The sequence below is a fragment of the Numida meleagris genome, chromosome 7 (genome assembly GCF_002078875.1).
Source record: "Numida meleagris isolate 19003 breed g44 Domestic line chromosome 7, NumMel1.0, whole genome shotgun sequence".
In the NCBI taxonomy this organism is placed as follows: domain Eukaryota; kingdom Metazoa; phylum Chordata; class Aves; order Galliformes; family Numididae; genus Numida; species Numida meleagris.
The window spans coordinates 21,056,464-21,082,515 of NC_034415.1; the positions used below are offsets into that span (position 1 = coordinate 21,056,464).

Here is a 26,052-nt window from a genome sequence, read left to right on the forward strand (position 1 = left end):
CACACTTCTGCAGACAGACCCCTCCTTTAACCCTACATTTCTTCCAGGAATTTGTGAAGTCATTTGTGCAAAGAATCACAATGGCAAAAGCATATATATAAAATTGGAAGGTGTTACAGTATCTCATCTGGACCAACTTTCTCATTCTGCAGTCCCAAAAATATTAAGCACTGTAGCAAGGATTACTCTGTTCCTCCCCTCTGCTCTGCCCCCCTCCCCTCCCAAACTGTTCACCCTAACAGAACGGCACGGAAGTTCCAAGCAAAAAGCAAGGACAGCACACACTGCCAGCAGGTACAGGCACGCACCCAGCTACCTTCAGCTCAAGCCGATCATGCTTTGTATGCAAGTTTCACATGAAGGCAAAAGAAATGGACAATGGAATAACAGCCATGTCTACAGCTGCACAGTGCAGTCCTGCTTAAGTCAGAAAATGACGTTTTTATTGGCCTGTCAGGATATGCTATGCAACAATAATTTCCACACATAATGACTAAATAGAAAGGTTTACGACTATTCCACTGGGCATATCAGAGTTTCTCATAAAATATCTTATCTTAGGTTGTAAATTCCACTGCCTAATTAAGTCCATGGAACTGTAAGGCTGTTGATTTTGCTCACAACAAAAATATCCTAGAACTCTGACCCCTATTTAAAGTTTTTTTTTTTTAGAAATTATTTCAGCTGAAGCATTAAGACCGCTCACAAGTTGGCATAAATATTAGCTCTCAGTCTTTTCAAGAGGACAAACAAGAAAGTAAAAGTGTAAACAGAGTTCCAGGCAGCGCTCCTGACATTTCAGCTTTCACCTAACCCCTGGCATACCTGTCAGAGTATTCAAGAGGAAAGTCCTCTGCGCTTAAAGCAAATGCAGCCCTCGCCCTCAAAGAAACGCACTATTAAGAGCGATCTCCCGCATTTATACAGCGCCTTTCATCTGAGGGCCATCACGCAAACATATATGCACACACACCTGAACATTCCAGCTTGTCATTAACCCATGATTCACGTAGGGCAGCACTTAAAATAGCAAAACCGGAGCCAAGCTCACACTTGCCGGCACAGCAACCATCTCGCAGGCGATCCCCGTGTGCCTGGGCACGGACCTGCTCGGGAAGCCCCTCACTGGGGGCGGGAGAACGCAGCTTCGCCGCACCCCCCCCCCGCCTCCCGCCTGCACCTGCCCGCCCCGAGCGCACCGCACCGGGGGCGGCGGGACCCAGGCGGCCTGTCCTCCCGGCGTTGTCGGACACCGCACCCTCGAGGGACCGGGGGCTGCTGCAGCTCCGGGACCCTCCTGCCGCCCACCCGCCGCGGCGCTCAGCTCAGCTCAGCTCAGCTCTGCTCACCCTCCGCCCCTCGCGCGCGGCCCCGGCCGTTACCTGAGCAGCGGCGGCGGCGGCGCAAGCGGGGCCTGCGGGCGGCGCGGGCACTCATGGCGACCTGCTCGTCTCTCAGCGGCCCGGTGAGGGTCTACCCCGCCGCTGCGGTAAGCGAGGGGGCCCCATGTGAGGAGAGAACCCAGCTGCGGGACCCGCGACCGCCACAGCTCCGCCCTCGCTCTCCGCCTCCTCCGCCTCCTCCTCACGCGCCCAGCCCCGCCGCCTGCCTCACAGCCGCTGAGCCGCCCACAGCGCGGGGCGGAGCCCAGCCGCCGTCCTGAGCAGCCAATCGACGTTCGGGAGGGTTTGATGGACGGTGGCGTCTGGCCAATGGAGAAGGGGAAGGAGGGCGGAGGGACTCACAGGTAATCTACGTGAGTACTGGTTTCTAATTGGCCAAGAGACACTTGAGAGGCAGGCGGCTGGGCCAACAGAAGCAGTGACAACGACTCCCCAGACAATGGCGGGAGTCAATGGCCGGAAAGAGAGAGGGGCGTTGCTAGGGGCGCCTCGCTCTCATTGGCCAGCCTTCGAAGGCGGGTTATAAATAAGAGAGTTAGCCAGTAGCAGTGCGGCGTACGGGCTGACGGACGGGCAGGAGAGCCAATCCGCGTGTGTTTATAGGCAGCGGTGGGCGGGAAGCTGTCAGCGGGCGGTGGCGCCCCGCGCGGGCCCGGCGCTGATGCGCTGGCTGCGGCTTTGCGATGTCGGTGATGTCTTCTCTCCAGCTCCGTGCCTTCAGCATTTAGCCCCAGCGCTTCCCTGCTGTTCCGGGCGGCCTGCTCCCGGGTGTATGCTCCGAGCCATGTGAGGATGAGAGCAGCTCAGTACACGTGGGGGGTTCCTTCTTTCCCTGACCTCATCCTTGCCGAAGTTTGAGGAATTTTTACTGAAGCTCCTCAAAAAACAAAGAGTCTGGGATATAAAAACCAAATCCCGAGCAGTTAAAGCTGGTGGAGTTACAGCTGTAAAGGCGCTCAGACCAGAGCGCAGCGCTCTGCCTCTCCGTGCCATGTCAGCGATGCTTTCTCATGGCCCTCTGTCATTAAGTTTGCCCCTCACCGTTACAGCCCGATCCCAAACGTGCTCGGAGGGACCTTCCTTTGGAAACATCGGCACCGCCTCTATGGATCATTCTGCACGGAGACCCACAGCTGGCATACACCCTCTCTGCAGTGATTGCATTTAGCCTCGAACTTCTCCCAGCTTGGTACTGAGGCTCCCTCTGTACATTTACCTGCACTGTTTCTGCATGGGGAGCAGATCAGAAGTCCTGCGGCGGTTCCTTCCATTTTCCTTATGGGTTTCCTTTGCTAGCAGCCATATTCCCACGCTCCCAAAGGCTAAGCATCAAGCATAAATGCAAACGTATATTCTAATGACAGCTCAAGCATAGGGTGCAGCAAAGCTGTTGTAATGAAGCCATTATGCAATGGTGAGCGTACCCATCGCGTTCTACTCTGTGACAGAACAGGTGGAACTGCTCAGGTCTGCCAACGCCTCCTGCCCCCGACGCTCAGCCCCAGCGTGGGGGTTTCAGTCAGACCGATCTTCCAGAACTTATATCAGAGTTAAATTTCAGCTCTTAACGTTTTGCTGCAATCTGCCCAAGTGAGTTGAAAAGATTTTACAAAGCAAACCCTGAAGCGTCTCAGTCTCTGTGGTCATTCGCTAACCCGGGGCGGTGATGCCCTGCGAGAAGTGCTGGTGTCCTCTGCTTCCATCGCTGTGCCCCCGGTTCCTGCTAGCTTGGAAGCTATTAGTTAGCTTCGAGATGACATCTGGTGGCAGCTCTTTATTACTTCTTTTTTTGCAAGCTAACCTCAGAACTAAAGCAAGTGAATGCTCTTTTCCCCCAGTTCGCCATCACAAATTTCACCTCGCCAGCTTTCCCGCCAATATACAAGTTGTCTCTGCTTATGGCCTGCAAATGTCTTGCTGGTAACATCCAGGAATAAATAGTCATCCCCCAGGCTGGTGTAAAGTACCGTCATTAAGATATGCCAGTGCAATTCAGTAAAGTTAAATTGCAGAGCAAACATTCCACGAGATCCTGCGATTTATGTCATACATGGAAACTGTTTTGAGAAGGCTTGGGAGATGATGTCTTCTTGGGAATGCTCATACCACTCTATCTCAGAGGCAAGCTTATGTTTTGAAAGTGGAAAAGCATGGTGGCCACGTATGTGTGTACAACAACAGCATGAGGACATCCCCCTGCCCCTCCTTGCAGGTGGCAGAAATACTCCAGCAAATCCACAACCTTAACATCTGCAGAAGATTAATGGCTTTGTAGTTTCCATTTCCTGGAGAGAGAAAAATGAACACTATATGAGCAGACTCTTCAAAGGGGCAAAGCCCTGCAGATGTCACAGCATGCTTCAGGCTTGGGGTCTATTGCTGGCACTGAGGAGGGGTCCTGCAGCCCAGGAGCTGGGCTGGTATTCCTCTGCTGCCCCATGTAAGGATCAGCTGCACCAAAAGCGCTCCTGCGGCTTGTGGTTTGCTCCGACACTTCCCCAGGCAGATCACTTCAGCTTTGTAAATGTAACCGGTTTGGCAAAAGAGCAGCCAAGGATTTAATTGCCATTCATGGGGTGGCAATAAAAACAGACATCAGAGGAGGTGGGTGAGAGCATGGGAGGGGGAATTCCTTTTCCCTAGGCTTTGGAAATGCCCCAGAGGCAGAGAAGTTTGGAGATTTCTGCTTCCCAAGGAGAAAGATGCTGTGATGTAGCCACAAGTTTTACTTTGGGGCAGCAGAGCAGCTGTTGCCCTCAGCAGGGACAGAATTAAAGCAGTGCCAAGCAAAGGGAATGACCTTTCTCCCCTCCTGGAGGATGAAGGCAGTGGGTCAACTTCACAGCGCTGCAGTGACAACAGGCATCCCAGATACTGAACCCATGAGGTACTTTGCGCGAGGAAACTCCTCAAGGAAAAACACCCTCTTTAAACAGCATTGGTCAAACTCTGCTCCGATTTACACCAGTGGAGATCCAGAGTCATTTCATGGAGCAGAGGAGAGGGCCCCAGTGGGACAGCCTGGAGTTCGTCTAACATTGATGTTGTCCCTTTTCCAGCCTTTTCTATGTTTCATGAGAAGCTGTGAGATCCCCGCAGGCTTTCAGTCATGCTCCAAACCCTTTAGGATCTCAACAAGCATCTCTGGGATGCTGCTCTCTCCTTAGCAGGCCCCTGGGCACATTGAGCTCTCCCAGTCTCATCATTTTCCCAGCTTCTGAGTGAGCGAAAGCCTGGTGTTTATTATTCCTCTCCCCAAACAATTCTCTATCTCTGGAGCTATGCTCTCCGATTTACTTTTTTTGGCCCCATTTTGCTTCCCTCTTCTTCCTTTGCTGGGTCACAGAGCAGCGCAGGGCCCTTGCGGAGGAAGATGAGTCAGGACAGATGCATGGGGAGAGAGCGATCTCCCAGCTTGAGGCCAGGCTCACCGCCTGCGTCACCATTATTAAAAATAGATGGATGCAGCTCTCTCTGCATTGAGGAGCAGCAGAGATGTCCTGTCTGGGGCTGCTGAGCCAATCTCCCTCTGCCTGCCTGTGAGCCACCCAGCAGCACCCTCTGCTCCAACAAATTCTCTTTCCTCAGCTCTGACTTGTGAGATTTGTCTTCAATAAAATACAGCTTTAGTGCTGCAGGCTTGGAAAAGGCAATGAGTCACCTTGGCTTCTCCCTTCTGCCCCACTTAGCTCCCAGCCCACTGCTTGCTGAGGATCTCTTCTGCTGATGAACAGCCCAATGCTGATCAACGCCAGTCATCCCAAAAATATGGGTTTGCACAGTGGCATGGGGCAGGAGCTGCCAAACCCTGCAGGGCCAGCAGTGCTCCATGGGGACACAACCCCAGCACCAAGTCGCTGTCTTTCTCCCAGGCCGGCATCTCCCTCCTCCTCCCTTTGCACCCCGTCCCCCCAGGCCCTTTGCTGCCGCTATATTCCTCTCACTTTTCTGTTATGAACTTTTTCCTATTAAATTAGGATAATCAACATTGCCATCCCCTGCTGCTCCCTGCGCTGGCCGCCAGCCAGGAACCATGGGATGGGAGCTAAATAAAGCACAGCGAGAGGCAGCAGTCAATGCAGCGTTTCCCGAATACGAAACTTTCTTTCAGGAACTGTTCCCACTCCTCTGCTCTCTTCGCTGCTCAGACCTATCTGGTCCATGTGCTGATCAGGTGTGCCCCATCTACTCCCCTCTGCTGCGTGTCCCCTCAGGCACTTGCCACAGCCAGGCCGCTCTGCAGCTTCTCCCAGTGTACCAAAATGCTGTAAAACATGTAAAATAATTCCCTTTAAGAACAGAGGAGTTTGCAAAGGCCTAGTTACTTCTTTAACAGGATGCCAGAAAACAGTACATCTTCTTTTGGTGGCACTAAGCAGCCAGAAACAAATTTCTGAGGAAGGGGGTGAGATTTTATGGGCATGGTCCCATCACCATTGCTCCATTCCATCTGCCCCTGAATGGAGGCAGAGATACCGAGACCCCCACACTGAAGGAGGAAGGTGTAAAAGGAGCAACCGCTCAGGGGACAAAGTCCCCGTTTCCACCTTCCTCCTCTATGCCATGGGATGGAAGAAGAACCAGCCCGAGGCAGGCTCAGCAGCAGCCTGCTGTGGGCAGAGGGCACTGGTTGCACAGGAGGAGCCAGAAACCTTCTGTTAGCAGTGGGGGCAGGTTGCAGCTTGCAGCTGCTGCAGCGCAGGGCAGTAGGGCCGGAGAGGAAGCGGTGGAACCAAGGGGTTTGCATGGGGATTTTGAGGCCTTCCAGAGAACAGCGCGGGCTGTAGGGGGCCTGGCCATGGCCAGCTTTGCAGCAGTGCTGCTTCTTCAGAAATGCCACCAGAGGAAGGAAGGGACAACCTGGTGGCCATCTGGGTTTGCGCTCGGGCTGGGATTTCCTTCACCAGCAAGTATCTGGGGAAAGGCCCTGGAAGCGCCTGGAAGGGGCTACCCAGCGCCCAGGAGGGCCGGGGGTGCCCCCAGGAGCCCGGGCACCCTGAATGCCCAGGGGAGGGATACAAGCGCACCCCGTTCCCAGCCTTGCCAACAGCTCCGGGCATCCCAAAGCAGCACAAGGCTCCAGCGCGACGCCACTTTGCATCACCCCTATCCCTGCATGGGGTGGAAGCGATGGTTCTGAGTGCGCCTGCGGGACCGGACCGGGAGATGTCGAGAGACCGCACCTGGGTAGCAGGGCCGGAGATGCCCCGGGCAGGGAACGACCGCACCGGGAGTGCCGGCGGCCGAAAGGGAACGGAACGGAACGGGCCGGGGGCTCTGGGAGTGGCGGCGGCCCCCGCCCCGCCCGTCCGTGCCCGGGGCCGCCCCCACGTGCCGCCCGCCCCGCCCCAGTCCCGCCGGCGGAGGCAGCGCGGATCGGCCCAGCATGGAGGGGACGCGGCGCGCCCTGCTCCGCCTCGCCGCCGCCTGCTGCCTGCTCTGCGCCCTGCCAGGTACCGCGGTGGGCCGGGATGGGTGGGGGGGTCCCACCGCTCTCGCAGCGCCGGAGCTGGAGCAGCCCTTACCCCGGGATGGGAGCCGCGGGCCCCGAAAGTTGGGCAGAGCCCCGCGCGATCCGGGGATGCTGCGGGACAAAGCGGCGGGACAAAGCGGCAGCCCCACAGCCCCGCGTCCCGGCGGCCGCTCCCGGGCCGGAGCTCCGCGGCTCCACGTGGGCCCGTGCCGGCGGCCACGCGGTGGGAACGCACCCCGAGCTGGGGGTGGGGAGGGTGGGGGGGCACCGTCGGCAGTCCCGGTGAGCGGGGCAGTGACAAAGCGTGGGGCTCGGCGGGAAGCAGGCGTGCTCGGCTTCTCGGCTGCTGGGAAAACAAGAAACGGAATAAAGCAAAAAGCTCCCAGCCAGCTCCCCTGGGGTGGGCTGGGGGAGGGGGGGATGGTCACAGCACGGCGAGGGCAGCAGTGGGGACGAAGGCGTGACACCAACTTGTCTCTGGTAACCCCCAGTGGGGCTGTGGCATGAACCCGTCGGTGCTGCCCGCGGGGCTGAGGCTCTGAGCCCCGGCTGCCGTTTGTGTGGGGTTAGGGCTGAGTGCGGGCAAGCGGCCCCAGACCCACCTGTTGTGTGGGGAAGGCACGCGGCATCGGGCTCCCGGCCGCTGGCGGTGCGGCTGCAGCGCGTGGCTGCGGGGTTCCCAGCAGCTGAGAGCAGCCCTGCCCCGCACTCACCCCGTGTCACAGCTCCGAGCACATCGGGGTACCCCAAGGAGCTGCTTTCGGGGGGCTCCTGAGAGCCCCTCACTGCAGCGTCCCAGACGCGGGGACATGGCAGAATTAACCTTGTGCTGGACTTTTGGGTTGCCTCGTGCTCCGTGTCCCAATCCCAGTGTCCCTTTGTGGCCCCAGGAAATGGCACCCGTACAGCTTGGCCCTCATCCTTGCAGCTCTTGGATCCGCTACCTAACCCCAGCCCCAGCCGAGAGAGAAAAGATTTTGTGAAATAGACGGCACGGGAGAGCTGCCACCGATAAAGAAAAGCCGCATGGCGAGCTCAGTCCTTATCGAGACACCAGAGAATCCCACCAGCACTGTGGAGGTGGAAGGGGTCACCCAGCAACTGGCCCCAAAGCAAAACCTGCCTGGAACTGGGCTCATCCCAGCACCACAGATGCATCTTTGCCCCACACCTGGTGCTGGTCCTCGTTGGCCGGACACTGCTGCATCCCCCGCTCTCTGCCCACCCAGCTCTCAATGCAGCCTTTCTTCGCTGCCTGCGGAAATCCACTTCCTCCAGCACCATCAGCCTTAAAAATAAAATCCCAGGGTAATTTTGGGCTGGACACCGTGCTGCCTCTCATCTCCCATGCTGAGCTGCCTTGTGAGCAGAGGTGACAGCACAGCACAGTGAGCAACACCAGCGTATGAATCCCATCTGCACACCCCACAGACATAACATGGGGATTTACCACTTTTTACCAGGGGGATGGAGGTAGGCAGTCCCAGCCTGGCTGGCTGCAGCTCCCTGCACCCAGCACTGAAGCACAGCTTAGTCCTCTCCTTGGGGGGGGTGGCCCCCCCTCTACCAGGACCCTGACAGCACAGGGCTGCAGCACTCACCTCCTCTGGTCCCAATTCTCCATGCTATGGGCAGAGAGGCAGACCCAAAGGACAGACGCAGTTGGTGCCCCATGGCTAGGAAGGTCCTGGGACAGGGTAGAATTCCTGGTGTCCAGGCTCCCCCAGCTCATGCCACACTGCCTGGGTTCCCTGCTGACATAGGGCTGCTGTTAAGGCAACTGGCTAATTAATTTTCCCCTAATGACATGAGCGCTTCCTCCCCTGCAGCTGTGGCTCCTGAGGTAATCATGGCTGGGGCTGGCTGATGCCAGATCTCCTACTGCTGTGGTGATTGTTGGGGTTACACGCAGACCCAGACGGGGCTCTAAGAGTCACATGTGCCCCCAAATCTCCGGGCAGTCTCTGGGCAGAGGTGTCTTCATCACAGCTCAATCCTCAACCGAGGCACAAAGCAAACAGCATGGGAGCGTGGGCACCTCCCTGCCAGGCAGGGTGCTGTGCAGCTGCATGCGGCCAGCGGAAAACAATTGCCTGGGGAGGTGGTGGTGGCCATGCAGACAGCCTGCACTGCCCTGTCTGGGGAACCTGGGGTAAGCCCCCCTCTCTTAGTGGGGGAGCAGGGAAGGAGCTCCATGTAGACCTGTAGCACGGCTTCATGCATTTCTCCCCATCCTGGCACGGTGTGTGCACCCCCAGGCTGCTGGGTCCTGCAGATGGGCGCTACCACACGTCCCTGACACCTCCCAGCACCGCCGCCTGCCCCAGGCATGTCTGTGCTATTCTTTGGCTTCTCCTGGTAAGGAAGAGCCCATGCTTGGCATTCACAGCACTGCTTCCAGGGCTGCTCCTTTCTGCTAACAACTCTCGCTCTGCCGCCCATCCCAAACGCAGTGCCACCAAACAAGGTGGTGGCATTGGAGCTGTCCTGCACCCCCCCCTTTTGCTCCCCGGGGGCTCACACCTGAGGCCCGGCATCTGCACCACCCTGGGGAGGTTTCCTGCTGCCTGCCCGGGCAGGCTGGGCACTGGGTTGTCTTTTGCTGGCGCCACGCTCGCTCAGCGCCCCATATCTAATCAGAGCCCCATCCCGTGCTCAGCTCGAGGCCACCTGCCCTGTTGTGCTGGAAGGAGCTTCTGGGTCAGGAGACCTTTCTATTCCTGTCTCTTACCACTGCCCTTCGCTGCATGCCTGGCCTGGCGGGTTCCCAGAGCCGTGCTGGGCACTTGACACCTGTGCTTCAGCTCCCCCTGGTTCGCTGCTCAAACCTGGACCACTGGCAGCAGATAGAGCCTGTTCAGCTTCTGTCTGCCAGGATGGACATGGGGGCAGTCCTGGCATCAGCCCTGGTAGTGCTGCAGCGTGCCACAAACACAACCTCGTGTCATCCCACCTCCATCAAGGTCCCATGAGGTACTGGGCTGGGACCAGGATCCCAAAGTAGTTGGGGGTTTGCTCTGTGGCATCCCCACCACCCTACCTGAAACCTCTGCCGTCCAGGTTCTTTAATTCTGAGCTCTGCATTACAGCAGAAAGGTCAGGGCTGGCTGCTGTCTAATCAGCAGCTATTCCAGCTCTGTTTCTCGATGAGATGAAGAGCCTCGGCTTTAAATCTCACTGTCTGCGTTTATTTGCATTCATACTTAAGCTCTTTTTCCTTGAAGAGGCTTTTTAATTATCCTTGGTTGGTAACCATCAAAATATAATAACTGGCAACAAAAGACGATTTCTACACCTAATGGGGTACTTTACTAAGGAAGAGGATGTAATTGCTGAGATACACCTAGGTTACTTTTAAAACATTGTATTAATTTTGCATTTTGCTATATTGTTTGTGAGTTGTTACACTTCAATGGGAACTGAATTCAGTTAGAGCACAAAAATAGCGCTTGGGGAGGTGCCGCTGGTTGTGTGCTCTGCGGGCAGCCGATTGCAGGGAGTGCAGGCGGTGACATCCCATGCTGCCAGCACCGGGGATCCCTGATCCTACAGCACCTTGCAAAATCTTGGGTGGATCCTTTCCCTTCTTTGTGCTCAGCTCTTCTGAGCGACCCTGTGAGCCTCTTGCAGCAGTGGCTGCAGGCTGTACCCTGTGCTCTGCTTTCCTTCAGCCCTGAGCCAGGCTGCCACTGCCTTCCCTACTGCATGTGGCTCTAGTACCTCTCACCCTGGGCTTGCTGCAAGAGGGATTTTGGAAATGGTGGTGAATTGGTGTCAGATTTGTCTCGGCTCTTGGGGAGCTGCTGTTTCTGGCTGAGTTAGGAAGGAGGGTGCAGAGGACACCGTGCATCCCAGTACAGTCCTTCCACAGCCCCTCGCTTGGCCCCAGCCCTGCAGCCTGGGCAGGGAGAGCACAGCAGGAACAGCCCCGTCTCCTGCAGAGCTGGCTTCCTTCACTCTGGCATATTTATACCACGTCTGCTCCAGAGCCGGTGGGAGCGCGGGCTGATGTGCAGGGGTCCGTCAGCGAGGCCCGGAGCCTCCCCTGCCCCACAGGCGGGGAGTGGATCCCACTCTCATCCAATGCAGGGGCATCTTGGCCAGCTGCATTTCTCCTCCCCAAAGGCTGCTCTCTTCCTGCCCCCTCTGTTTCCCAGACAGAGGTCACTGCAGTCAGCGATGTCTGCTGGGAGCCGCACACCCTCCTGCTCTGCCCCAGCGTGCTCTGAGATTGCTGGTTCCCAGCAAGCCGGCAGCTGGCCTGGCTCCTTCACTCGCAGCATGGCCGTTGTTGCTTTGTTATGATCCAAGGGTGACTGCTGTCGTGCCTCGGAGGATCCCAGGGAAAGTGAAGAATCCTCTCTGAGTCCTCCCCTTCCTTTTCTACTTGAGGCAGAGGGGCCTGGTTCCCTCCTGTATGCAGGAGGTGGAGAGGATGATGCCCCAGGCAATGCAGCCGCAGCCTCCCTGGCATCTGGTGCAGGAAGCAGAGCTGCTCCAGGAGGATGCCAGAGTGACGAGCTCTGACCTGCACCTCTGCAAGTAGCTGATAAATAGCTGAAGTCATCATTGCTCAGCAATAGAGCAGCAGCGGCTGGGCTGGAGGCCGTGATTTTCAGAGCTGTTGGGCACCAAAGATGGAGGGCTGGCCTCTGCCCCGCTGCTCTGCACCAGGCTGGGTGGGTGCGGGCTGCAGCTGGTGCCCACAGTCACGATAAAACGATGGGAATCAAAGCAGTAACATAGCACATCCTAATGCAGGACCGTGGAGGGGCATTTTTATTTTAAAACAAAACTGAAGGAAAACTCATTGGTGCTTGTGCTTTTCAGCATCCACATGCTGACACCAGACTGCACACAGGGTGCTTCCCTGCTGTTCCGTGAGGTGCGGGCTGGTGGCTTTGGCTGTGCCCTCACTCTTCGGAGGTGATGGAGGTGACAGATGGTGATGGTGATCTTTTGTCTGTCTGCCCCCGAGCAATCGGGATTTACTCGCTGTCCTTCATCTCTTTGTCCATCCTGTGCATCTTGCCTTGTTCTCCATCTTCTCACCATCACCTCCTAATGGCCGGAGGTTTTGTGTGAGCTCCATTTGGGCTTTCCCTCTTTCCAGGCTCTCCTTTGTTTGCTGAGCTGGGCTGCTGTGCTCACTGACACGCTAATCAGGTGCCATCTACTCCTGCGGTGCTCCAAGGCCCCTGGGTGGGTTCCCCTGCCCAACCTGTCCCACACTTGCTAATTTTAACATCTCTACCAGATAAACAGTGTTAGTGGAATGAGGGGAGCTGCTTCCCCCCACAAACCTCCCTGCCCCACAACACCTCCTGGCAGGGATGCCAGCTCATGTGCAGACCTCACTCTGCTTCTCTCTGGTTTTCTGTTCCTAGCTAGAAAGTGGCACAAGCATTTCAGTGCTGGTCAGCCCTTCGTGCCACACAGCTTCTCCCAAAACTTCCCCCTGCGTTACCCCAGTTACAGCTTGCCACCCCACAGGAGGCTGCCCCAGCACAGGCCAGCTATTCAGAGCAGCACATCACCAGGCTTGCTGCTGGCCAGGCACCTGGCCACCGCCTTTCCTGTTTATCCTGCAACAACAGCGCAGCTCTGTGTGCGTTGCTGCATAGGGGCAGGTAGCGGCGTATTTACGGAGCACCCTCCTCTGCCCAGCTGAGATCCTTTGGCACTGCCCAGCGCGGGCTCTGGAGCTGCTGGGTTGGCAGCACGCTGCATAGCACGTTCTGGGCACGGCCAGCCAGATCCTGGACACGTCAAAGGGAGATGGCTTATGCCTTCAGTCTTTCAGTTGCCCCAAGCTCCTCTGGAGAGCTCGCTCTCCAAATGTGCCGTGCGGGGCTGAGCTGCTTGTGCTCTTGTTGGACTGGGGCCCTGGGATGGGGAATCATGGCTCTGTCACTCAGCTCCTGGGTTTGGAATCCTGCAGCTGGTTGGGGTACTGCGAAGGGCTCTGGAGAGAGACGTATTGTGTCTTTTTTTAGGCCCTGGTAAGTGCTGGAGCTGGAGAAGAGCTCTGATAACTCTGTCCATTCTGAAGAGCTTTTAAAAACTGCTGAGTTTTTCATCAAAGCCTTTGTACTGGAGTGGGCTGCTTTGTTGGTGAGCGAATGTTTCTTGGCTATGGCATCCACCTCGGATGCTTCTCCACTACAGACAGAATGGGCACAAAGATGGATTTTCTTCAGTACTTTTACTTTCTTTTGCAGTTAGCTGTCATGCCTCCGTGGCTTAGGTAGAAACTTGGGACAGAAATAGCAAAAATATTGACCATGCGATGTTTTCAAATGCTCTGGAGAGTCCAACCTGGTGTGGCAACATTTCTCTGTTTTTTGGTTTTTTTTTTCTGTTTACACCCTTCAAAAACCCAAGCAAGATCCATGTTTGTCAACTGGCAGCGTGAGGGCTTTGCAGCTTCTCTCCTGCGTGCTGTCACTGCTGAGCAGATCCAGGGAGGGGGTCCTGCTTGCAGCCGTGTCTGCTCCAGTGGGAGGCAGAGTGGCTCTCCATTTCTATGACAGCAGTCACACTCGATGGTGATAATGTGCTCATAAATAGCCCATGAAAGCAGCTGCCAAAGTATACCACCAGCTTCTGTACAGCTCTGCTCACATCTGTTTTCTGTACTTCCTCTGGCCAGGGCAGATAGTGATTTAGCTTAAGTGGTAGAAGGAAATTATTTTCTGAGAGGGCAGTGAGCCCTGGCACAGCTGCCTGGAGAGCTGTGAGTGCCTCATCCTGGAGGTACCCAAGGCCAGGCTGGATGGGCCCTAGACAGCCTGAGCTGGTGGGGGCACCCAGCCCTACGCAGGGGGTGGGGCTGGGGGGGCTTTAAGGTCCCTTCCAACCCAACCACTCTGTAGTTCTATGAGAGAGAGGGAGGAGGGTAAAGACAGGTTTCCCATAGCAGGTCCCTGCCAGGAGAGCAGAGAAGCTATTTGAACCATTTCCCCAGATGTGAACCTGTGCTGCATTTGGAGTTAACAGGCTGGGTAGATTCAGCTCCTGGCCTGTCCTTCTGTTTCATCTCTCAATGTGAGATTTCTGAAACATTTATCAGCATTTACTAACTCTCTTCTGTAGGAGAGGGACAGAAGACAACAGAGACCGTGGTGCTGTCACCTCTTCTTAACACAGTGCCAACCTCTCATCAGCTCAGGGAAGTCTCTGACCTCAGCCCAGACACTACTGCTGTTCCAGAGACAAGCTTGGAGAAAAACGTGACTGCTGCAGCACTCAATGCCACTGGAGTTCACCCTACGGATGAGGATGCCTTCATCTCTGCCACTCCTGTGGTTGGCACCGAGACAGAGAGACTGCAGGCTTCCACCACTGCCAGCCCCACAGCCATCACAGTTATACAGCATGAGCACCACAACATGAGCTTGTCAGCTAACAGCACTGAAATCCCCTCCCCTGCCTCAACAGCCAGTACTCTGGAAAAAAATCTGCCTGACCATGAAGTCACAGAGCCCTTCAGCGCAACCGAAGAAATGGATGATGCCAGCAGTGCCACCCCAACACCTCCAAACAGCGTGTCTGGTGAGGTTCTGCCTTTCATGACTGAGCAACCTGAGAACTTTGGGTGCTGAATGCCTCTGTTCCCATGAACTCTTGTGGGAAATGGAGATGGGGAGGAGTAGAAATATCCCGTTCAGTGGGACTGAGTTGCAGAGGTGCTCTCAGTTCAGCATCCTCCCTGCAAATCCCATTAATCGTGGCATTTATTCTGTTGGCTGCTTGCTTGGACATTGATCGTTTGCAGTGAAGGCCACATATGAAAAATAAGTGGGCTTTCTAGCACTGTGCCTTACGGTGTGGCTCAGCTGTGACTGTGCTGTAGGACTCTCTTGCTTACCAAAGGGTTGTCAGTAAGCTGCTTTTCCTATAGTCCCCTAAAGTCTATTTTACAACCTTACTTCCATCTTGTTCAGTCCCACAGCACAATGCACTTGCACTTTATCCTTTGAAATAATTGTTTGTCCCTATTTTGCAGCAACAACCAACAGATCTCAGCTGGAGCCGACCAGTGGGCAGACCATGGGGCCCACAGTGGCAAGAGCTGAAACCAGGCCAGGAACAAGCCCTGTAGTGAGCACAGAGGCAGAGGCCTCTGCTCCCACCTCCACTGTAGGGAGCACATCCCCTGCCACCACCTCCAGTACTGTTACGATGAGACTCCCCATGACCAGCTCTACCGCTGCCAGCACAGCCGCCATCCCCACCAGCACATCTCCAGTGGGGCAGCAATTGGAGCCCATGCATGAGAAAGCTTCTGTGCTGGATGTTGGTGATGATGAAAATCCAGGTAAATGCTCTGCACTTGTCCCTGCTCTTGCAAAACGTGACAAAGAGTTGGGGGTACTTCAAATTTCCTCCCAGTTGTACTGAGCAGAATAACTGTGAAGACTCTCATTTGGCCCCATTCCTTTGCAGAGCTCCCAAGTTCTCCTACAATGAGGGCTGACCCCTCGGTAATCGCAGTGATCTCCGTCTTCATTGTCATGGTGGGCATCCTGGGCTTGGTGGGCTTCCTGAGATACCGCCAGCACAACAGCCACATGGAGTTCCGACGCCTGCAGGACCTGCCCATGGTGAGCGATGCCTCAGTGCTGCCTTGCTTCTGGCTTCTGGCTGCTCAGCAGTTCTCCTTCTATTGAATTAGCCATGCTTGGGGTATTTGTAGGAGAAAGGATGCTGATCACAAATCCTGTTCCCTCTTTGGTCTCTCTCCTTCCATCCAGGGTTGCACTGAGACGGCAAGTCTCATGGTTGGCCACTAAAGCTCTCTGCTTTCCCCTCACTCTTCAGGGGACACTAAGAGGTTAAGCAGAGAGAGACAGGGGACCACCATACAAATTTCCCCTGTAACACCTCCTTCCTAGCCTGTTCCCCTGGATTCCGATGTTTGCTTTGTGACTATGACAAAGCAGAATTTGTGCTCTGCCCAGGGGAGGTTGTCTGTCTGTCTTTCTGCATTTGACCCTTTGGGGATACAAAAAGATGAGAGGTTCAGAGCTGGGGAGGCAGCAACTAACTAGCAGATGTGCACTGATGCCCTCCTGCAGCTAGCAGCAAGCAAACTGTCACAACCTCAGTGTGGTTCTCCACAGCCATGCACGCACCTCTTCTCTCCAACACACACAGCAGGACAGGAGAGTGAGTGTCCAAAGATCCATTGTGAAGGGATGATGTTGACGGTTGGGCAAATGGCCACGCTGTGACAGTGGGGATGGTGAGGCTGAGGCTGCACATCCTGCGGATGTCCCATTAAAACACACTCTTCTCTGCTTCCAGGATGACATGATGGAGGATACCCCCCTCTCACTCTACAGCTACTAGGCAGCCAGGCTGCCTCTGCCTGGTGGGCTGAACTTCCCAGGGGAGAAGGCCTTGAGGACTCAGTCCCAGACAATCTGCTGACAAATGAGTGGGCTCTGACTTGCACACAACTGAAAGATTGTTTTCAGATGGCTTTTGGTTTTAGATATTTTAAATAGTTCAGTGTTGAAATTTTTATGCTGGAAATCAGAGCCCAGGTCTGGTTTATTCCTCCGGGCTCTCCTAGAAAAGATGTCCCAAAGAGGAGCCTCCTCATTTTAGCGTGGTGACCAATTAGCAAAGACAACCTTTACCATCGTGTTCTGCATGGAGCTCTTCTGTCCATCTTGGCAGCTGCTGCTTTCAGAGGAGATGGACGAGTGAGCCATGCAAAAGCCGTTACACTGGTGGAGTCAGCACAGGAGACTGCTGTTTTCTGAGGGAGTGAAGGAGGCAGAGATCCATTCTCTAAGGCTCCTTCTTGTTCTGTATTTTTTTTGAGGTTTGTTTTGTCCTTGCACTTTTTTTTGTTGTTGTTCCTATTTCAGCTTTAGTCATGGGCTCGGCACTGCCTATCCTGAAACACCTAATGTGAGGATGACAGACTGCTCTGCTTCTTTCCTTCATGCACACCTTTTCTCATGAAGGGAAAACAGTTACGTGGCCACTCGAGAAGTACCCCTGCTTAGAAACTGCTGGGAGGACATAAGTGTGATGTTAACTCAGGAGGGCTTGTCAGAACTCAGTCTGTTGCCAACCAGACATGCTAGCTTAGTCTCACCAAAATTACGAAACTGGGTCTGCCATGCTTGCTGCTTTCAGCTGCTTTCAGTGTAAGCTCCCTGCCCAGCCTCGGTAAATGCTTTAGTCCACTTTTCTGCCTGGATTGACACGTCTTTCTTCAGATACCTCCCATTTTGCTGCTAGGATCTGGTTTCTGAAAGCTATTATATAAAACTAGTACTGCACTGTCTCTCTTCTTAGTGCAAGGTCAAAGCTCCTTTATCCTATAATGTTGGTCTTTGAGCCAGTCAGTGTCCTGTCCCGAGGACAGAACCTGGATGTAGTGCCTTCCTCCCTTCCCTTTCTAGGTATTAGGCTGATTAGATTCTGCACTTTTGCCTCAAAATATCACTGGTGTAAACTGCAAAGCTTTAAGGTCCTGCAAGGAAACCCACAGACCAGATCCTCTGAGCATAAGTCTGAGGGTTTTCAGGTGCCCTTGCTTCAGACAGACCGGTTAGTGCATGGCATGGAAGTCTTCATGTCATGAATACTGGCTCCTGTTTTCTAGTTCACATTTGATTGCGGGTAAAGAGAAGCATGTGTCCTCTCAAGAGTGTTGGATTTCTGACTAAGTTGCTCCCTCAGGACACAGCAAGGGCTAGAAGTTACGTACAGTTGCCTCCCACACTGCTCTTAGAAGCCTCTGTCTCTCCTCCTTCAGTAGCAACGCTCACAGACCCAACAAAGGATGGATAACAAGACTCACTACCAAAAGTATCTATTTTTTTTTAGGGCTGTTACTACTCTTCTTAGCAAGGGAAGGGGAAATTCCCCATCAAATGGTCTGCAAAGCCCAAAGATGGAGAAGAAGTGGTCAAACAAATAAACTAAGTAAGGCAGCAGTTCCTTCTTCGGAAGGGCTGACAAGTGGCTGCCGTGCAGTTCGGGTTCAGCTGTTGGCTTTGGCCTTGCGTCTGTTTATTGTAAGGGTGCCCAGCACAACGGGGAAGAATGGTTGGTTCTCTCCTCCTATTATTGCATGAAAACTGAAGGGCAATTGTCACAACTCCAAAGCTTTTGTATCAAGCATTGTCTGCACAGAGCAATCTCCTTAGCTACAGGCTTGTTCCCCCGCCGCAGGGCAGGGTGCTACTGGTTTTTTGGCACAAAGAGAGGCAAGTTCGTGGTGGAAAATAGAACTCCATCCTGTCTGGAACTGGCGTAGGCTGGCAGAGCTGGAAAACCGTCTCTGCACCAAACAGAAAGGGCAGGGGCTGGCTGCTCTGGGTGCCCATTTGCTGTCCAGGGGAAAGGGGTGAGGGAGGAAACTCGCCCAACCAAAGTGCAACTTTCTTTGTAAGATATGTTAATAGTGGATTTTTTTTCTGCAATAAAGTTACAAATTCCAAAGGCATGCCCCACATCCTCGTATTTTGAGATGGTTGAATTAGATGAAATCTGCCTTAGAGAGCCACGCTAATCTAAAGCACCTTCAGACTCTCCTTTGCTTCTGATTGAAGCTGTCCTTATTGCCATCCATTGTCAACTGTAACCCTCTATTTACAGAAATACCCTCAGAGCCAGACTAATCCAAGCCTAGATAGCGTCAGCATTGGTCAGACTAGATGATCTTAGTGGTCTTTCCAACCTTAACAATTTGATGATCTGTCATGCTTCTTTCTGTAGCGCAGAAATCAAAGCAAACTGAAGCGAACACACTTGTTTAGTTTCATAGCTGAGGTGAGGCTGCCAGCTTTGGAGATGGACCACGGACCAGTTGCGCAGGCTACTTCTCCACACAGCAAAGAAAGCTTTAGCAGCAGTTGTTTTCTGGTTCTCACCATTTCCACACCTTCCTTTGAACACAGTGCTTGCCTTTGATGGTCTCCTGGGGCTTAGTTTTAACGCCTCTTGGGCTAAGGCACAATTATAATTAATGAGCATGGGGACAAGAATCGATCAAATCATGTCTGAAGCCAAATGGGAGGGAAAGAAACCCAAATCAGAGCTTGAGACCCACCTGCTTTCTCTGCCCTTCCCTCCTTTCCTTCCCTGGTCCACGGTTTGAAGGGTGGATAACAGCCCTGTGCTTACCACCCCTTAGAGGAGAGTGCAAGAAGCATTGCACTGAGTCAGGGAGCAGAAGCACAGCAGCAAGGCAGGGAGACATGGCGATGCATTTCTGTAATGAAGGCTACAAAATGATGCACAACTTGGGAAGCTTTCAGGCTGTGGCCAAGCAATGCTCTCCTTGTACTCGGGGGAAAACAGAAAATGCCTGCTGTCATTTTCCAAATACCAAGGAAGGAAACAGCAGGCTGCGTGCCTCCACGTTATTTATACTCAATTATCTGTAACTATACTCAATTCAGTAAAAATGCAGATTTCTCATGGGGGAAGAGAGATGAGTTTTAATAAGTGTGCCTCCTGAACCTCTGCCAGGGATGTTCCCATCCAACTCCTGCTCTGCTTGCTTCAGTGCAGAGTGGGATCTCCAGTCCTCCTTTCCATCCCCCACAAAGTCAAATTAAATCATATGGTTCCTGTTCATGAAACAGCCAAATATGTGGTCCTGCTCATGTGTCACCGAGCAATAAGCAAAGCTGGAAGACCATGACCACTAACATAAGAGTTTCTGTCAATATTAGGCTTCCTAAACTGTGGGATTTTTGCTTTATTGGTAATTCTCCAGTATACTGTAAGATGATCGAAGTCTTCAAACTTCCCCATACAACCACATTTGAATGGTTATACTTCCACACACAAATGCTGTTTCCTCACAGACCTGAGAAAAATCAACTCTTCCCCAAAGCACAAGTTCAGGACAGTGTCAGAAGGCGGAGCACCAACATCAGCCGCAACAGGACATTTCCATTGCGGCTGGGGATGCACAGCTTGCAAACTACATCCTCTGCCAGAGCAGATTATCTAACATTAATTAGCTTTTATAAGCAGTTGTTAACTATTAACACAAAGGAAACATAGGATGACGGACAGTGTCAAACTTGACAGGTTTGTGCATTTTAAAGACAAAGCGATCAATGCACTGATCTGCATGGCAGCCTGCACAGCCTTCTGTGCACTTATTCCCACTTCCTGCCTACACTTGAAAGACATACTTAGCCCAGGTCTGCTCCTCATGCACCAGCAGTTCAACAATGGTTAGCCTCAGTTCCTCTGCAATAATTTTTCTTTTGAAAGACCCATCAGCCAAATAACTCCCTGAACCACAAAACCGGCATGATCTCGATCAGACGAGCGGTGGTCACAGCTGCAAGAAAATAAGCGTGTTTCTGTTCCTACTGTTCAGTTCCCTCTCTGTTTACAGGTAGACCCAATCCCCCACCCACAGTTCAAGTAAAGAAAGAGCTCAGTAAGTTACCACAGGTATCCTCCCAACCATAAAACAGGTCTCCCTGTGATGAACTGCCCAGAATTAATACATCCCTGCAGCAGAAGCCTTTTGCTAAGGCTCTTTGAACTATAATGGAACATCTGTTGACAATCTCCCGCAGGGGAACTTCTCCCCTCCCCTGTTTTAATCCCCTCTCTTTCAGAAGTACTTTTGCTCTGAAATTAGACACATCATTTGCCACACATGGACTTTCACAGGCATGAAAGGGTTTTCTTCACGTTGGTCTTTCCCGGGAGCTGCAGGAAGGATGAGCAGCCACAGCCCTCTTTGGGTACTCTTACAAATTTGCTCTTATGTCCGAATCGCAGAATTAGAGGCTCTGCTTGGAACAAGGCAAGACTCACGGTTTGTGGAGCACGCCTTTCAGCTAGGCTTGGGGATTCATTTGATTCCGACTTTGAAGAGTTTTACCGAGGACAACTGCAAGATTAGTAAAGTTTCCCTTTGTGCATATGCAGGCTGTGCCTTCTGGTCATATATGGGGACCCAGGGAAGAAGCTGCCTCGTTTCTTCCATTTCCTCGCTGATAACCTCGGGGAAAGGAAAGGGATTTTCACTTTTTTTTTTTTTTAAAGGATCTCAAAGCTTTCATGCGGAAGGTGGTCAGGCACAAGGCCGTTTGTGGCTGGCTAGCGGGAAGGGAACCTGTCTTCTTTTTAATGAGGGGCTGACAGGCTCCGGCACAAGAGCTTGCTCTGTTCTGCTGTCCCACCTGGTGCCCACACCGAGTGACAGAACTGCCCTCTGACGTTCCAGCCACCCAAGCTGCCCTTGATATCCCCACCACAATCTGCTAATGGCAGTTCACATGCTCAGGTCCACCGTGAGAAGCAGAGTTGAACTCTGGGAAGCAGCTGTTCCCTGGTGAGGAAAAACTAACTGATCTCAGATTGAGCTTCAAAGCAAAAGCCACTGTTGGTGCAGCTGAGTGAGACGAAGGTCACAGGAGCAGCCGCTGCCTCTGCACTCAGTCTTGTCTGTGCTCCAGTCCCCACCCAACGTCTGATGCTCTCGGATTAGCAGCACCAATCTCTGCTTTTCTAACCAGTTCTAACCAAGCTCTGCTGTGCCCACTTCAACTTCCTCAACCCGTGCCTCATCCCAATGTCTTCTATATTGACTGAGAAGTTGGCATCAAAGGGAACACCACAGATCTGTCTCCAGCACTGTCCCTTCTGCAGGAGACAACCTTCCCCACCGAACAGGCAGCTCTCCCCATATTAAAGAGGGCTTTTTCTGATTAACATTAAAGGCCGTGCAGATGTAGTTCAGGGTAGATCACTGCTGAGGTCATTTGCTCCAGCATATTTCTGGCCTCTTTTCCTGCACCACTCTCCTCCAGCTCAAGACACACTATGGAAATACCTTTACAATCTACAGCACCAGAACAAGGAATGGGCCTTCCTCAGACCCCTCATCCCATGTACCAGCCCTAAGAGCGAATGACAGCCTGTACAGCACTGCTGGCTCAGTGTAGACTGCAACCTCTGTCAAATTCTCATAAAAAACATCCTCATTCATCTTCTACTGGAACAAAGAAATACCAAATATCATCCTCAAATACTATGCAAGTTCAAATTAAAATAGATTTTCATGTGTCAACACACTACTGGGTGCTCCTGCTGTAATACTGGTCAGGATTTCTACAAATACTATGACAGATAAGAATGTTCTTATTAAATGAAGGATGCTGCTTAGCATCCGATTGGCAAAGATCTGTACAGGAGCCCATATCCAGCATGTGCCTCAGAATAAATGCTAAAGAGAAAAATCTAACCCCTTGATATGACATGGAGATTCCTTAGGTGCTGTCCTCACAACAACCTGACATCTACAGAGATGTCAGGTTACAGCTGCAGCTACAAAGCAGTTAATTGTTGCTGGTTTGCTAGTAAAGTCTGAATCAGCAGGATTAGTAAATCGGGGAAACAGAACACAGGGCAGTTTAATATGCCTTACAGCCTCCATTCACAAGAATCTTAAGCATCTTACTAAAGTAGGGCATGAATTTTTTCTTTTAAAGGAACATTACCCTTTGTTCCCGATTTCCTTTAATGCTGAGCATTAATGCAAGCACAAGAAGGTTTTATATCCTAGAAGCACGGCAGGAATCCAAAAGGATAAAGAGGCTGAGAGATGAACCTTCATGAAGCAAGCGATTTCCACCTTCCTAATCTCACTGGCTGCATGTCAGCACCAAAACAAAGATGGAGCCACATCAAAAAGTGGTATCTTGGCACTGCCGGAGGAAGTGATAAGTATCATAATTGGCCCTCACATGCAGCTTTACATTATCCTGACACTAGACGGAGGGAGGATGAAAGGAGACACAGGCACACACACGTTACCTCTGTCCTTGGCATAGCTCAGAGCAAAGGTTTAGCTGTGGCGTGAGCGCTAGGCTGTGACTCCAAACCCCGCTGCCTTCATGCCTTTACATGCCTAATACCCCGCCCCACCAGTACTACTGGACATAGCAAGCGCCTCTGTCAAATCATCAGTATGAACTCTGGAGTGGCCTGAACAGCAGACATAAAAAGCTGCAAACTCTGCCATTTGCATTATTGTGGCAAATGCCTGTAAGTCTTGAGAGTGCAGGCACTTCACTCACCTTCAAGCACTTCAGACTCTGCAGAGCTGGAAAGCCCACGGGAGCTGAGGTCTCTGAGGCTGAATTCTGAGATAGAATTCTCACCCAAAGATGGAGAAAACCACTCTGCCTCTCAGCACGTTTCTGCTTCTCCCTAAAAAAAAAAAAAAGGAAGGAAGCAGCAGGTTAGGTCAGAAGTTCAAGGATGAAGCTGCCAAACCTAAGTCTCCACTGCCCACCTTTTCTGACAGCTTGTATCACATGGAAAAACTGCTGCTATTCTGATTTAATAGCATTTTATTTATTGCATGAGTGCAAGCAATGGCACAAGGCAGCAGACAGCAAGTCCCATGATACACAAACCTTGGCAGGAAAAGACACTGGGAAAAATGTACAGGGACTGGATTTCATCTGTCTCTGACACCAATGGCCCCAACACACTACATCATGCAGGAATAAAACACAAAGGCCAGCTCATTTCTGCTCAAAGCCACAGTCACAATGGCAAACACCTCCAGCGCAGCAGTCAGCCCATGTTGGGAAGGAACAACAGGACACCTCACCTGACGGGTTCTCTAAGCCAGATGGTTGGAATATCACATCCCAGATGTGCTGTTTTCAGCAGAGGAAGTGTCTGGCAGCAGAACACCTCCCTCCCCACTTAGCCCTGCTATCTCTATTGTGCCAATCCTGTTATCTCAGTTGTGCCAGCACTGGGAAACACGTTACTTACAACAAAACAAAGCAAAACCAACAATGATGCATTTGTTAGAACCAGCTCAGCTCTCTGATCGGATTTACAGCACAACAACGGCAGTGGCAGAAGCTCCTGAGGCAGCATGCTGCGAGGCCAGGGCAGGAAAAGCGGAGGAGCGGGCACATTTCATGCTGATATTGACAGCAAAGATCCATCCCATGAAATCACAGCCTGATAGTGTGACATAACATGGGAAGGCCTTAAGCTCCTCTAGAAACAAACAGGGAATAGATATTTAACTATAGGAGAACAGCAGTAGAGTTCCATTATAGGAAATATCTCACCAAGTTGATCCAATATCCTTTATCAAAGAAAACCTGATAATAGAGCTGCGCTGACCTTCACACTCAGTGTACGCCAATACTTCACTACTAATAAAGACAGGCAGTAACACGCTTATGGTCACGAGCAAGAAAGATCATAAGAGCAAACAAGGAAGTAAGATATCCTTTAATTCCATCTCGGTCACCAAACTGCCACAATTTGTGTGGCTGTCTGCCCTGTGTTCCTGCCTAATGCAACAGCCCCTTCACTATGTCAGCAAGAGGTTTCAAAAGCTTTGGGTGGAAAGCAGAAGGAAAATCCCTTATGTTAGAGGCAATATAATGTTGTGGCTTGGTGATATTTATTTACTGTCCTGGAGAAGACAGAGAATGAAAGCTTCTTTTGTGTGAACACTACATGACAACACCCAAGCACGCCATCGCCCGTGCAACAGCAGCACCAGCCTCAGGGAGATGAATGGGTGTGCTGTGGTTTTCCTAAAAATAAAATGTATATATATACCTGTGACATAGACCCCTCAAGAAGACGTCACTGCTTCCCCCTGCTGAGGATTGATACTTGTTCTCTGGATGCTGTTTTACCATAACACGAGGCTGTATGGGAAACCCTGGGGGCAGCAACAAGAATCTCCACCTCAGCCTGTGACCTTTCAGACGTCCAACAGCTCTCCTGGGGCAGCTGGGGTTGGACAGAGAAGGGTACAATTAAACAGTCAGAAAGATCTAAAGATACTCAACAAGGAAGCTCAGACATCACCCTTATCTCGAGGGAGCAGGTCAGGGCCCTGGGGTAGGGGCTGGGGGAGCAGGGACCAAGCTAGAAGAGATTGGAGGCACAGGTAAGTTTAGTTCCCACCAGCAAAGCATGCGAGGGAAGGATGAGATGGCTCGGAGAAGCAGTGAGACAACTCAGATCCTGTCAGCTCAGCTCCAAGGACAGCCAGGAAGGGAACAGCAAGTACTCACTCACAACACCCACACAGAATTAGCTGAAGGTGCTAACTCCCAGGGTATGTCTATTAGTCTGCCATTCAACCCCCTCACTGCCTGTCTCGGGGCTGAATGCTTGCCTGCACTCAGCCAGAGGTCCTGCGCAAGACGGGGAACACACTCAAGCTGTACCCACTTGGAGCTTTTCCAGTTCAGAATATAAACAGAAGACCTCGCCTCACAAGGCTGATGAATCTACAACCTTCAGCATCAGCAAAAACAGTACCACACCAGCCACCGAGATTAACTGTGCCCCACAAGACAAATACTCTACTCAGGCAGGTACAAAGGGCACCATATGGGAAGCTGGCAAACAAGGGCTGTAAGATGAGAGATCAGTCCCCAGCACCTCTGAGCTTGCCAACGCAGGCCCTGTGAGAGCTGGCTGCAGCAGCTGCTGGAGCTGGGAGCAGCAAGCAGCCAGTTGTGACACACTCCTGCAGCTCCCAGGCAGATATTCCCCTTGAGCCCCAGGAGCTGCACAGACTTGGGAGTCCCTGAAATTCCTTGGAGATGTATCCCCTATGCCCAATGCAGCTGTGCAAGTACCCTCCTGCAGCTGGAGGTTTCCAGAACTGCAACGTGCTGCTCAGTGCAAAAGATACAGTCCCGCTGTCAGCCTTCCTCCCGTTTCAGCCTGTACCCTCAGCTTTCTTCTTTCCCTATTCTTCTCCTATCAAGTCTTTTCCAGTTTTCCCTTTTGCAAAGGTCATCCACTTCTGCAACAACTCAAAAAATTACCTACTCCATTTTGGCGGCAGTAGGACCTGTTCTATCAGGATGTTTACATTATTCCTCATTGATACATGTGTTGAGGCCACCTAACTGCCCTCCATCCTTTGACAGCAGAAAAGAAAAGCCTCTTCTTGCTGTTCCAGCAGGCCTGCAAAGCAAGACATTTTCCTACAAAGCACCTGGTTTTCTCAGCCACAGCTTCTGCTGGTACAGCAGCATTTAATAGCAATACTTCCTCTTTTGCAGGCAGCAATAGCATTTTCAGCCTGGCTACATTTTACAGTAAATTCTCCATACATAAGTTTCAATACTCGGTTCTCCTCCACAGGTCTGCCACAAGGAGTCA

General features: G+C 52.4%; 2 protein-coding genes and 1 long non-coding RNA gene across 6 annotated transcripts in view; 1 reads left to right on the forward strand and 2 right to left on the reverse strand.

Annotated features, from left to right (window-relative positions):
• TESK2 (testis-specific kinase 2) overlaps window positions 1–3,677 on the reverse strand; it is a 70,187-nt gene extending 66,510 nt beyond the window's left edge. The window contains exon 1 of one of the 3 annotated variants that reach the window (XM_021405581.1): window positions 2,620–3,677. The gene's annotated coding sequence lies outside the window, so the exon portion shown is untranslated. Of the gene's footprint in view, window positions 1–973; window positions 1,119–1,382; window positions 1,627–2,619 lie in introns of those variants that run through there. The other 2 variants (XM_021405580.1, XM_021405582.1) reach the window with 2 other exon arrangements.
• LOC110402946 (cell wall protein DAN4-like) lies at window positions 6,735–19,334 on the forward strand. The gene is made up of 5 exons (XM_021405605.1): window positions 6,735–6,856; window positions 13,972–14,430; window positions 14,885–15,196; window positions 15,325–15,482; window positions 16,186–19,334. Exons 1-5 carry the CDS (start codon window positions 6,790–6,792, stop codon window positions 16,228–16,230), a joined length of 1,041 nt encoding a protein of 346 aa, XP_021261280.1. The 5' UTR covers window positions 6,735–6,789; the 3' UTR covers window positions 16,231–19,334.
• Window positions 6,876–13,964, reverse strand: LOC110402955. Of its 2 annotated transcripts, none has more exons than XR_002441413.1 (3): window positions 8,478–13,964; window positions 8,048–8,164; window positions 6,876–7,219 (listed from the first exon to the last, which is right to left on the reverse strand). It is a non-coding gene; the product is annotated as an uncharacterized LOC110402955 (long non-coding RNA). The 2 variants fall into 2 exon arrangements; XR_002441414.1 differs by having other exon boundaries at window positions 6,876–7,222.

Coding starts and splice junctions, on each gene's coding strand:
- LOC110402946 (XM_021405605.1), top strand. CDS start 6,790: ATGGAGGGGACGCGGCGCGCCCTGCTCCGCCTCGCCGCCGCCTGCTGC. Junction 14,431..14,884: donor ACCTCCAAACAGCGTGTCTG/GTGAGGTTCTGC, acceptor CCTATTTTGCAG/CAACAACCAACAGATCTCAG. Junction 15,483..16,185: donor GCCTGCAGGACCTGCCCATG/GTGAGCGATGCC, acceptor CTCTGCTTCCAG/GATGACATGATGGAGGATAC.